At 38.7% G+C, this 14615-nt stretch overlaps 1 protein-coding gene across 1 annotated transcript in view; it reads left to right on the top strand.

The window, feature by feature from the left end:
* LOC141443769 (uncharacterized) overlaps positions 1-14615 on the top strand; it is a 138196-nt gene that overhangs the window by 95496 nt on the left and 28085 nt on the right. The window contains 1 exon segment of the mRNA XM_074109117.1: positions 5059-6577. Within this exon segment, the coding sequence (XP_073965218.1) occupies positions 5063-6577 (1515 nt within the window). The 5' untranslated portion in view covers positions 5059-5062.

The raw sequence follows: 14615 nt of genomic DNA, 5'->3' as shown, positions 1-14615 counted from the left end.
AAAACGCATTTAAAGGTTTGCATGCTCTAAAAACCTATAAAAGCTAGTTATACTAAAAACATCTCTGTGTTTCTATTTAGATAATTTATCCCTTAATAGGATAGGGCTATGTTATTTACTCTATACTCGCGCCGAGTAGGTTAAAATAGGGCTTTTCTTCAAAAGGTACTGCAGATAAGCGATTTTGCCTGTAGACACGTTTTTTTTTATCTTCTAAACTAGCAAGTTTACGCAGATATATTGGATAAACTATAATTTTAAGTCCATAGTTGAAGCATTTTTCGCCGAATACAGTGTTAAAATGCTTACATGTTTTATACAATTTAAGTTTTTAGTTAAGTCTCAGCGCAAATAAGAGGTATTGGCTGTAAACAAAACAAAGTTTACCTCTTAAGCGCGCTTAAAAGTGCAAAATATTTCTAAGATGTTTTGACTCTAGGCTTTTTTTCTGTTTTTCTAGCTTATATGCAATGTAGCATTATTCTGTTTTGTTTTTATCATTCAAAGACATATAACTTGTATTTTTCGAAAGAGTTCCATCAATCTATTTCAACAAATAGGTACCAAATAGCCAAAAAATATAAATAAATGAAAACTAGCGAGCTAAAGTCTTAAATATAGTAGTATATTTCTAGTATATGTGAGATATATTACGTTATTCCTTTAATATCATATGTGCTGCTTAATACATTTAATTATGGAACTTTTGATTACATGCATACAACAAAAAACATATTTTATTCAAACATTTTAATAAAAAGGCACTTAGCGTCTCAAGGCTCAAAGTAACCACTCAAACAGTCATGAAAAAGGAACCGTAATGGTAATAACCATCAGTCTTCTTCTTCATCAAAACGATAACGAGCATGGATATTCAGGTTTCGATGAACTAAATAGAAAAACATAGGTATAACCAGATCCAGCAGACCGTTGAAATGAACCGCGAGTGTCATTTAGATACCTACCATTTACTACTTCGTATCGTAGGTATGTCGTATCAATGAATAGCTTATCACGGCATAAAACATTTACGTTGTCACACATTTTCATTGTTCTTGGCTTAATATTTGTATAGGTAATATTTTTATCAATTACAACATGTCGTCTGACTTTTTGAGTTTTGATACCAGGCCTGTAACTTTGCAAACCAACCGTCGAACAAGACAAGGCAACAGAAAATCGAATCCAAACTCTGTTGAACCTCTTTCAGTAGAAGAATTTAAACTACCTGCATTAAAAAGCTATACACTAATCCACTGCCAATAAGCGCAGCTAAAAAAAATAAAGATTTAATGACTTTTTACAAAAAAAATGTTATACCGGAGATTCACCATGGCTGGTTGCACTGGCCTGTGATGAAGACGTTATTGAGCGTGTGCCGGACGTAGTCACAGCTGAGACAAGCAGTGATGAAAAATAACCTTAATGGTAATAATCATCAGTCTTCTTCTTCATCACTGCTTGTCTTAGCTGTGGCTACTCAAACCAGCCATGGATAATTAATATTAGGTACCTAAGCCAAGAACAATGAAAATGTGTGACTACGTAAATGTTTTATGCTGTGATAAGCTTTTCATTGATACGAGGTACCTACGATACGAAGTAGTAAATAAGTAGGTTATCTAAATGACAATCACGGTTCATTTTGACGGTCTGTTGGATCTGGTTATATGTTTTTCTATAGCCACGTATCCATTAGAGCAGCCTCAGGCCGAGCCCCGCGAGCCGAGTCATATTTTCGGTTTTTTGGCCGTGCTCAAAGGAGCCTCAGTCTGAGCCGTGCCTTTGGCAGCGTCTCCACTTGCGCGGCCTCGAAGCGAGGCAGCCGCTCGGCCCGAGGCTGCCTTTAGTGGATACGCGGCTTATTTAGTTCATCGAAACCTGAATATCCATGCTCCTTATCGTCATCTGAAAGAAAAACACTTTTAAATTACGGCAAGTGAATCGCTGTTATACATAGATCTGTTCACTCACAAAGGCGCGCCCCTCCACAGCTAATTATTAATGTACACGAGAAAACCTCTTAAGTACTTACACATTGTCTTAGTCTTAGTGTGCGTGACTGACGGTACGCTTGCGACTGAAGCCATGAGGACAAGTTCGAGCTACGCACACATAGACTTGTCGTACGGATACGTTTAGGTACAATTACAATTATAGAATGTGGAGGGGGAGACTTTCGTTAGTGAACAGATCTATAATTACCTAAATAAGTTTTTAAAAATTACTTAATTACTTATTATGAATCATTTCAAGCGTGTACGAACCGACTAAGCTAGCCTACACAAAGTGCACACTACTTTACAATACAGCGCGGAACGTCTAAGCGATACTTAAGCGATTTTGGCTGTAGCGCTTCTTATGGTCGAAGCAAACATTGTTACAAGCAATATCGCCTATATTATATTTAGTTTGTTTTCGCTGTTGCAATAATTGAAATATAAAGTAATGCTCAACAGGCGAAACCTACTAACATTATTTTAGCACTTTTAGGCAGTACTCAAATTGCATTTTTATTGAAATCTTAACATTCCAAAATCGCTTGTTTGACATTAAAATATTTTTGCTGTTGTAAAATAAAAAAAATGCTGTTTAACCGACGCGTAGTTGTTTTTGGCTGTTGATTTTCTTAAAAATCGGCTTTAAGTGAGCTTAAGAAAAACGTAACTCGGTATTGGAGTATCGTACAGTAAAAACGGGTTTCAACAGCATGTAGATCTTGGAAAGTACATTCTAACGATATATTTAACTCAGTTTTGCACAAAAGTGACTTTAAGCGATTCTGGTTGTAAGGGGACGATATAGTTTTCCTTATAAGTCTGATATACTTACTACCATCCTGAATTTTTTCAAATTTTTCCACCCAGCGGTTTAGATTTTAGAGAGGGGGGGACGCTCGATCTTAATGAAAATGTGCACTTTCCTGTTGAATATTTCGCAAAAAAAATCACTGAATCGAAAAATCGTCTTAGCAAACCCCTAATGGTTTTAAAAGACTTATCCAACGATACCCTACACTATAGGGTTGGATGAGAAAAAAAAATCACCCTACCCTAAAAAAAATTATTTTATTTTTTTATTGTACCATTTTGTCAGCATAGTTTAAATATATATCCGTGCAAAATTACAGATTTCTAGCATTGATAGTCCCTGAGCAAAGCCACGGACAGACAGACAGACAGAAAGACAGACAGACATGGCAAAACTATAAGGGTTCCGTTTTTGCCATTTTGGCTCCGGAGCCCTAAAATGGAGTCCGAAAATCTTAATTTATGATTGTCTGTTTAAGTAATAACCATCAAAAATAGATATAAATAGCACCCTATATGTAGTATTTAGGGTTACAAATGGAACCTTATTCTTATATTTTTTTTGCTGCTACATATCGCTCTCGCATTGGTCTAGTCAGCCACCAAATACGTTGTGCTCAAGCAACACGCCAAAATTCGTATGTACTATATACTGTGTTAGTTTACTATAATATTTAATTCAACTTAACAATTGAATATATCATATACTTAGTTATGAATGATACTAGCAAGCACATAATGAAAACCTCACAGCAAATAATAAATCGATTGGGATAATCAATATAAAACGACCCCGCACTGCGTACATTTTTAGGGTTCTGGAGCCAAAATGGCAAAAACGGAACCCTTACTCGTATAGTTTCGCCATGTCTGTCTGTCTGTCCGTCCGTCCGCGGCTTTGCTCAGGGACTATCAATGCTAGAAAGCTGTAATTTTGCACGGATATATATGTAAACTATGCCGACCAAATGGTACAATAAAAAACTAAAAACATTTTTTTTTAGTGTACCTCCCATAGACTGAAGTGGGGTTGATTTTTTTTTCTCATCCAACCCTATAATGTGGGGTATCGTTGGATAGGCCTTTTAAAACCATTAGGGGTTTGCTAAGACGATTTTTCGATTCAGCGATTTGTTTGCGAAATATTCAACTTTAAAGTGCAAAATTTTCATTAAAATCGAGCCTCTAAAATCTAAACCGGTGGGTGGAAAAATTAAAAAAAAACCAGGATGGTAGTAAGTATATCAAACTTTCAAGGAAAACTATAACGGTTAAGTTTGCTTGAAAATTATTAGTAGTTTAAGAATAAATAGCAGCGAAAGGTATAAAATATACCTAAACTATGGAAGATTCCGTATAAAATACGAAATCCTTAGAAAAATATCACTCCATTTTTTCGTAATGGCCACGGAACCCTATTACGGGCGTGTCTGACACGCTCTTGGCGGCTTTTTATTAAAAGCAGTGCTCTGCTTATACTGGATATTTGTTCAGCCATGTGTCGTATATTTCGACATACCTACAATTTAATAGGTGATTATAATCAGGTAAAATCAAGCGCCATCAGGTCTCAGGTAGACGAAATCATAAAATATGAAACCTGTACCAATAAAGATTTAAGCAATAAATATTGTTTTTCTTTAAATTTATGTGCGCTTGATTATATCGACATTTTATACGAGAACTGGCAGACATTTTAGTATAGGTATTTGAGACTGTCTCAAACATAAATCTATAGATAATAATAATAACTTAACCGTTATAGTTTTTCTTGTAAGTTTGATATACTCACTACCATCCTGAATTTTTTAAATTTTTTCCACCCACCGGCTTGGATTTAAGAGAGGGGGGGTACGCTCTATTTTAATGAAAATTTTCACTTTAATGTTGAATATTTTGCAAACAAATCACTGAACCGAAAAATCGTTTTATCAACCCCTAGAAAAGACCTATCCAACGATACCCCACACTATAAGATTGGATGAGAAAAAAAATCACCCCCACTTTACGTTTATGGGAGGTACTATAAAAAAAATGTATTGTACCATTTTGTCGTGCAAAATTACAGCTTTCTAGCATTGATAGTCCCTGAGTTCATATTTGCCATTTTGGCTACGGAACCCTAAAAACAGGATAAATTTAGTGGTCTCGTGGTGAAAAGTGAAATTATGATGATTATAATGACGATGATGTAAATGATGACAGGGATAATAAAAAAGATAAACTAACCAATATTCCTTTGTTACAGAACAATGAAGCCACTCCTAGCGGCTTTCGTAGCGCTATGCGTGGTCATAGCGCAAGCGCGAGCTGACGACTTAGAAGACATCAAAGTTCTCCCCCAAGACCCTTCTCCAATTGAAGAAAGCGAAAGCGAACCACAGAACAGAGAAGAACGATGCACCACCTGCAAAGGAGGCGCCAATTTAAACATCAAAAGCCCTAACGACGTGCTAGCTGCTATCCAAGCTTTGCCAGGAGGCGAGGTCCACACACAATCGTCTTTCGAAGGATGCTCCAGCGACAAAGGCTGCGCTGGCCTCAAAGTCAAAGATGGAAGAGTTATCGAAAAATTCGGAAACATAGATGCCTTCAGAGCAGCAGCTGCTTCAGATACTGGCAATGAATTCAGTTTCCACGCAGCTGGAAATGTGCTTCAAGGTGGAATCCCAAAAGATGGTCCGTTCTGGTGGATGAATGAGAACTCTCCCTTCAAAAGCGGAGCAACTGGAGGCGGTGGCGGCTTCGAAAAGTTTAGCCAGTCCAGCTCCAGTTTTTCTAGCTCTGGTGGAGCTGGGAGCACCGGTGCTGGCGGAGCCGGCTTCGGAGCCAAAATAGACTTGTCCGCGAATCCCTTCTTAAATGGCGACTTCTCTAAACTAGGTGGAGGTGCCGGTGGCTTCGGCATCAGCGCGCAAGGTGCTGAAGCGAAGCCTGGATTCCAGTCATCGTCATTCGAGTCATCCAGCTCTTCATTCAGCAGCTCCAACAAGGGTGACATTGACTTGTCCAAAAATCCGTTCTTGAACGGACAAGTTGGGAAGTTCGGAGCGTCTGGCTCTGGATTCCAAGCGCAAGGAGCTTTTGGAGCCAGCCAAGGAGCTAGCCAGGGAGCTAGCCAATTTGGAGCCAGTGGACAAGGAGCTCAAGCTTTTGGCGCTCAAGGCGCCAGAGGGCAAGGCGCTCAATTTGGCGCTCAAGGACAGTTCGGAGCGCAAGGAGGCCAGAGCGCTTTCAGCTCGAACTCAAACAGCCAAGCCGCTTTTGGCGCTGGAGGTAGAGGTTCCTTTGGTGGTAGCGGACAAGGCAGCCAATTCGGAGCAGGCCAAGGCGCTGGGTTTAACGGAGGCGCCAGTCAATCAAGCTTCAGACAATCCAGCCAGAGCTCCTTCACTGGCAATGGGCAGAACGCTTTCGGAGCTGGCAACCAGGGTTTCGCTGCTAACGCCGGTTTCTCTGGCTCTAAACTCGCTGGCGGATACACAGGCTCTTCACCAAGTCCTTTCACGGCGTCCACCGCTGGTACCAACGTCAATCTGATTCAGAATACCCAAAAGACCAGCGAGTTTGATTTCGAGCAGCAACAGCAGACTCAGTCGAATATTGACGAAGCTTTCCAAGGGACGGGTAATGTGCAGAGCCATCATGTGGGGGGGGAGTTGCAGCAGACTTGTGCTGGACAGGGCTATGTGTGTGTGCATAAGGCGCAGTGCAACAACGGAGTGGTGAACAGCAATGGTGCCAGTGTGCTTCAGGCTAAAACTAAGGTAAGATTTTTACTCAGTTTAAAACGAACTACATGAAAGTATGCAAGGTTAGTACGTGTGCTTGTCGCTGTCACAATAGTTGGCATTTTGAATTTTATGTCATTAAAAGTGGGGGTGACAGCAGGGTGTCATCTATTGGGCATTAGCTTGTCTGACGCTCGGATGTTTACTTTAATTGAGTATTTTCATAGTCAAAAAAATATTATTTAGGATTGTTTTTAAACTAGTTCCTTAGGTTTCCAAATGATAGGTTGTACTGCATCATGACTCGATTTATTACTAACGGATACAGCTCAAAAAAATAATAAAATAAAATAATGTTTATACTTTGTATTGTACCACATGACCGTATAAGCAGTCAAGACATGGCTTTTTTATTTAACGAAATATTCAAGAAGATTATGCTAAATCTTTTGGACATCCAGTTTTTTAAATGTCACTCTTGAAATCCTGTTTAGAGACCTATTTCAATGTCATGATGTTTTTGGGTTATTTTATTGATAAAATCTGTTACCGGTTCCCATAGCAACTGTTTCAAATAAGCTCAATAATAAATTATTATATAGTTTATTCAGAATGTACTATGAATGATAGACCCATTCAAAATCGTGACCAGATCAAAAATTCTCTGTAATGGGTCCAGATTGTTGAAGTATATAACAACACTGCAGTTCTAAACTATGACTTGTTTTTTTGAGGCAATCTGGTTTTCATCTTTTATATTTTTTACATTTGATACCTAAGTATGGTTACAAAAAAAACACTCCATTTTTTTTCACCGATGCCATTTTGAAATTATTTTGCTTACGACACTTCAACAGCCATGACGAATCATAATGTTAAAATATGTCCAGCAGCAGCAGTAGTAAGACAGTTTAGGCTAAAGAGAGGAAGAAAAAAATAGACATAGGTACAGTCACCAGCACCAATGTCTGACACAATAAGCGTGCATAATCTGATACGACTCTATTTCTAGGGCCGGAAGGACGTGACAGATATTTTTGCACGCTCCGCTGTCGCAGATATTAATGCTGATGACTGTTAATGAGCAATCGGATAATTATAACCTAACCCACAAAAACTTGGAAAACCTCCGACATTGTCACTTCAAAGTTCAATATCTCAAAAACGGCGGAACCAATTTGGATAAAACATATCTAAGAACCATCGCTAGAAAACCTGCTTTCAAATAAAAAACCGCATTCAAATCTGCCGTGCCACAGACAGACACAGAGACAGTCGCACACAGCGGTCAAACTTATAACACCCCTCTTTTTGCGTCGGCGTTAAAAGAAGACGGAAGAACGAAATAAACTATGACGGAACCCTAAAAAACGGCCTTTATACAAAATTTAAAACTCATCGTCAATGTACTCTATCAATAAAATGATAATCATGCTGATTGGTTATATGACCTTAGAAACATTGTTTATAAAAATATAAACACCAGGCAATGTCACAATCAGCTGATCAAAGGTCGCCATTTTGTTTTCAATGAGCATTTTCGTAATGGCGCCCGAAAATGTGTTTTTTAATGGATTATATTAGTTTGATTTAGTTTCGAAAGAAGCGAGAATTTGAATAGATGTGGATTTTAAACGACCAAAGACAGTTTTGTAACAGTTAAAAAGAGGGGTGTTATAAGTTTGACCGCTGTGTGTCAGTCTGTCTGCCTGTGGCACCGTAGCTCTTAAACGGGTAAACCGACTTGAATGCGGTTTTTTTTATTTGAAATCAGGGTTTCTAGCAATAGTTTTTAGACATGTTTAATTGAAATTGGTTCAGCCGTTTTTGAGATATTGAACTTTGAAGTGACAATTTCGGGGATTTTCCAACTTTTTGTTGGTAAAGTTATTTTGGATAGCTACTAAATCACGATAAACGTTGTGTTTTATTACAAAACTAGCCGTTACCCGCGACTCCGTCCGCGTAGAAGTCGGTTCCGCTATCCCGCGGGAACTGCAATTTTCCCGGATAAAAACTACCCTATGTCCTTCCCCGTTGTTCAAACTATCTGTATACTGAATTTCATCTAAATCGGTTCAGCGGTTTAGACGTGATGAAGTAAAAAACAAACAGACACAAACTTTCGCATATGGGTGCCATAATTACTTTTTTAATGTACACTTACAAACTATATTTAAACCGGTCTCGATTAATTTCTTCTTATCGTGCGAAAGAGGCACTTTTTTAACTGTCACCGTATTTCACTGTAACGAGACACATACAGACAGACGTGCTTTTAATGGCTTAACCTACCGGATTTTAATTGGATGAAAACATACGTCCAAATAGGGATTACATTTTAATTGTATGCAAAGATTAATTGTAAGAAAAGAGATATTTTTATTCACGTTACCAACAAAAAAAACATACAAGATTGGTTTTTGGAGTCTTTTTGTATTTTATTGTTTTGTTTTTTTTCCCAGTAGCTGGTCTATTTTTTTCTGTTTTTTTGTTTGGGCATCTATGTATTTTCGTAAAATTCATACATTCAAACATGATTCGAAATAAAACCTCCTCCTTTCGGATTCGGTTAGAATATCCCAGAAATGAGTCCCGACCAAAAGTTTAAGATAGGTATTTAACAGAGTTCTAGACTACTATAACATTGATTTTTAGGTAGGTACGGGGGGGCATGAAAATAAAGAACAACAAAACAAACCCAACAAAAATTTGGAAAACCCCGACTTTATCACTTCAAAATTCAATGTCTCAAAAACGGCTGAACCGATTATGATTAAACTTGTCTAAAAACCATCGCTAGAAAACCTGCTTTCAAATAAAAAACCGCATTCAAATCGGTGTACCCGTTGAAAAGCTACAATGCCACAGACAGACACACAGCGGTCAAACATATAACTCCCCTCTTTGAAAAAATTCTTTATAGATACCTAATTAAAATATTAATTATTTAATGATAAATTCTGGTTTCTCTAATAGTATAAAATCATTTTTTTATAGCCTTAAGTCATAACATAACACTAACCATATCAAGTCTTAATACTAACTATCCTGTTTGTAACTTTATAAACCAAAAGCTAAAGTGCCGACAAACTGCTCTGTAGTTTGGCAAAACAAATGTAAATTAAAAATGTAACCCTTAGCAGAAATTAACTATTCTATCTATCTTTTTGCGTTGGTGGTTAAAAATACAAATCAAACATACATACAATACAAAACAAATCTATCCTGTTTATAATAATATGAGTGGAGATGTGTAATATTATACTTTCTATGTTACGCTGGGTTGCCTAACTTCTCGGCATACAGCCTAAACTAAAAGCCAGGTCATAAGTTGTATGTCGAATAGCACTATGTTAATTTAATATGACTTGATAAAGCTGCAACACAAACATAAACATTGCTTTTGGAGTAAGCTATGGTCTGCAGAAAAATCGTCATAATGTTTATTTATTAACTAGTGTTTACCCGCATTTTCGCACACGTAAATCATAAAAACCAGCAGCTGAATTGAAATTTCGGGACATTTAAAAATTCCTGTGGGAATTCCCCAAAATTAAATCGTGGTTTTCATTGATGTTACATTAAAAACAATCAGGTCAAATTTCATGACTTAGCCCAGCGGTTGTTGTTTCGAGATTTTATCCCTATCCCGTGGGAATATCGGGATAAAAAGTAGCCTATGTTTTATTCCAGATATCCAGCTATCTAAGCCGTGGTGGCCGAGTGGTTTGACCTATGGCGTCTCAAGCAGAGGACCGTGGGTTCAAACCCCGGCTCGCACCTCTGAATTTTTTGAAATTCATGTGCGGAATTACATTTTAAATTCACCACGAGCTTTACGGTGAAGGAAAACATCGTGAGGAAACCTGCGAAGCAATTCAACGGTGTGTGTGAAGTTCCCAATCCGCACAGGGCCCGCGTGGGAACTACTGCCCAAGCCCTCTCATTCAGAGATGAGGCCTGTGCCCTGCAGTGGGACGTATATAGGCTGGAATGATGATGATGATACAGCTATCTGCATACCATATCCGTCCAGTCGTTTTAGCGTGAAGGACTAACAAACATACACACAAACACATACTCTACAAACTGTCGCATTTATTATACCTATAGAAGGGTTTTGTTAGCCGTAGTTTGAACCCACGATCGTCAGCTTGTGAGGTCAATGGTCAAATCACCAGGCTATCTCGGCTCTTACACACATACTTTATTAAAGATCAAATCTGCCGACGCTACCTCGCGACGTCTTGCAACACGCCCCGTTCAACATAATGTTACAAAATGGACTCGCTTAAATACCAATCCAGAAAGCAGTAGCTTCTGGCTGCTTTAAAATAAGCTACGAAATAGCCAGGAACATGTCGAACTAAACTCGGTTTAAGACGTGAGTTATCCGTTATAATATCATTTAATATGAGTGTCACACGGTAGTTTCATGTCCAAATTTCAAGTCGATGTTATTAACCGTTGAAGAGTTCCGTCCTGTGGAGACGATCCTGGCCGGACCACCAGGATGTCACTACCAGATTATTATATTGTTACGCGATTTACATAAGTATTCCAAATTTCAAGTCAATCTGACTACTGGAAGTTGGACAAATTTAACTTGCAAGATTTGATTACGGACAGACAGACAACGGGACAGGTGAAACTAAATAAAAGCTTGACAATATACATGCTAGTAGATGTCGCTAGTGTCGCTGCTTAAGTGACTAAATAAGAAACAAACAGGGTGAGATATGTGGTGCATAGGAGAAATTCGAGTCTGTACCGTTGTCCAGCGGCGGTGCGGTATAGCACGCGGCACGGAATGCCGAGGACCTGGGTTCGATTCCCAGCACTGGTCTTATTTTTCTGGTTTTTCTGTGCATCTGTATTTCAGTTTGTATTACCGATATGGGTTTTACGGGATGACCGTAAAAGTACCTAACAAAAAATTGGAATTGAAATAAAAAATACAAAAAGATACCAAAAACCAATCTTAGAAGCTTGTAATAAAAACGAAAATTTTAACATGAACTCGTTTATGCTTTTTCTGCCGACGGTTGCCACGATGCCCCGCTGTTGTTGCGACATGTCGCGTCCGCCATCTTGCAAAATGACTGTCAATTGCCAATCCAGAATATAAACATGCCGGCAACTGGCAAGCGACATATGAGTTAAATATAGTCACTTAAAGCCCTGCTCATACGGAGACTACTACGGATACTGGCTTGTCGAGCACACATTCTACACTTTTGATGAGTTCCTTAATTTCAGCCAACGGCTATTATTTACTGAAATTATTTAAATTAGTTCTTAGAATATATTAGATTAATTTAAACAAATTACATGTAATAATGATTACCAATAAAAGAGTATGAGTATGAGTATGAGTATGAGATATTCCATTATTTACATCAACGTTTTAATTTAGTACTAGCGTTTACTCGCGGCTTCGCACGCGTAAATCATTAGATACAGCAGTTGAATTGAAATTCCGGGGTTTTATTAAATTCTCGTTAGAATCCCTAAAATTACACCGTGGTTTTCATTGACGTTAAATTAAAACACCATGCTAAATTTCATGACTCTAAATCTAGCGGTTGTTATTTCGAGATTTTATCCCTATCCCGTGGGAATATCGAGATAAAAAGCATCCTATGTTTTAATACAGGTTATAAACTAACTTTTTGCCAAGTTTCATCCAAATCCGTCCAGCCGTTTCAGCGTGAAGAAGTAACAAACATACTTACTCACTCACAAACTTTCACATTTATAATGTAGGATTAATATTAATATAATATTATCTTTAAGTTTTCCTTTCCTGTTTAGGTTAGTTTGAAAAGATCCCTTTTAGGGATAAGTTCGCCTTTGTACTCTTTTGTTTGTTGTTTCTTTTGTATTATTTTTGTGTTTTATGTACAATAAAGTATTTACATACATACATAATATAGTAGGATGTCCAGTTATCTACATTAAGGAGTGTAGATAGCTACACAGGCGGCTGGGTAGAGTGAAGCAGTAACAAACATACTCACTCACTCACAAACTTTCGCATTTATAGTCTGATAATATTTAATAGTACATTGTGTCTTAAGGGCGGTAAATAAGGAATTACGAACGAGAGTCTATTAGAAGCCCGAAGTCGAAGACTGAGGGCTTTAATGAGTCGATGTTCGTAATTCTAGTACCGCCCGTGCGACATACATGTTTTTCATCACACTTGCGAGTAAAATTTTATATTTGTAAAAGAAAAAATATAATTGTTCCTAATATTGGCGATACCATAGGCTGCGCTCTTGGCAGCGCTGCCCTCCCCCTCCCTCAGCATCTGCCTGAGCGCGTGTGCATGTGGTCCTGCTGCTACGCGCCATGCGCAGCAGTGCGCGCAGCTCCATCAGTACGGGCCCGGACTCATTGACCGTCCTTGGGCTCATGACAAGAAAATTAGTACGCGCAATGACTCATTTACCGACCACGGGCTTCATGACAAGCACATTTAGGTCGAGGGTTTTATTTGGGGGTTGCAACCAAGGTAGCCTGCATGTTTTGACACTGTTTACGAGCAAGTGTGATGAAAACTAATTTAGTGACAAAACGGCGTGACCCGCTGAGTCACCGTCCCCGACGTCGCATTCATCTGTCGCATGGTGCCCCGGAACCCGACGTCTTTCGGCCAGAAGGCAGCACTCACGATGGTCCCCATCAGCCCACGGCACTATGTCCTACAGTGGACGACCTACGGTCAGCCGATGATGATGATGATGAGTTTAAATTGGGATTCAATGCGCCCCAGGTCGTACTTAAGTTCATGTCAAACAAATGAAGTGGTTAGACCAAAAAAGGACATGTTAGTGAGGTCATACAAGTGTTTAAGTATTGTACTTAGACTAAAATGCCTCCCGGCTATCACCGTGTTTGTATTCGGTCAAGGTCTACAGCTACAGACAAACATACTATTGTGTTTTGTTAATCTTAATTGGTAGATGATTCATTCTTGTGTCTATGGAATGATCGGATTGATTTTCAAAATCAATAATAAATTTCTATTTTAATACAAGGTTTTACATACCAAAGTTCAAGTCGATGCCATTAACCGTTGAAGAGTTCCGTCCTGCGGAGACGATCCTGGCCGGACTACCAGGATGTCACTACCAGATTATTGTATTCTCACGCAATTTACCTACATAATATCTTGTTCGCTAATCCTGCCGTGAAGCAGCAGTGCTTGCACTGTTGTGTTTCGGCGTGGAGAGTAAGACAGCCGGTGGAATTACTGGCACGTGAGGTATCCCATCTTAGGCCTCTAGGTTGGCAACGCGTCTGCATTACCCCTGGTGTTGCAGATGTTTATAGGCGGTGGTGATCTCTTACCATCAGGAGACCCACTTGCTTGTTTGCCATCCAGTAGTACAAAAAAAATATTTTTCGGGTGACACTCTTTGCCGGCCCGGATAACGCCGACATGGAAATACCGGCCCTTTTTTTTGTGTACACGCCCATAGAAACTGACAGGAGCTTCTATGGGCGTGTACACGAAAACAGGGTCGGTATTTCCATCCCGGTATTATCAGGGCCGGGGAAGAGTGACACCCATTTTTTCAAAACATAAAATGTAAATACAATTATTTTAAACATGAAAGTTATCATCATCATCATCATCATCATCCCAGCCTATATACGTCCCACTGCTGGGCACAGGCCTCCTCTCAGAACAAAAGTTATCATAACAAAGTATTTATTTTATCTGTATTATTTGTTTTCTTGAACTAAAACTATATAGATTAAAGATAGTAAATATATAAAAAATACAGGGATGTATGAGGTCCCTTAGTTATGAACCTAAATCTAAACATCTTAACCTTATATCTACGTTATGTAGAAGTGTTAAATGCTTCCACCATCAGACAAAAAGGAGATACATACATTAATTAAGTCTGCCAATGTTGAAATTATAATAGTTAGCTTTTGGATTCCGAAGGCTAGCTTACCGCCGCCCCCAAAGTTAGCTCTCACGTACTCATGTCCTGCTCTGAAAGCAGAGCGGTACCGAGGGCTGTGAAACATTATTATTCTTCTGTATTTATCC

This window comes from Choristoneura fumiferana, chromosome 28 (genome assembly GCF_025370935.1).
Source record: "Choristoneura fumiferana chromosome 28, NRCan_CFum_1, whole genome shotgun sequence".
NCBI lineage: Eukaryota > Metazoa > Arthropoda > Insecta > Lepidoptera > Tortricidae > Choristoneura > Choristoneura fumiferana.
The sequence above is the reverse complement of the archived record's forward strand: the minus strand, read 5'-3'. Positions and strand labels throughout refer to the sequence as shown.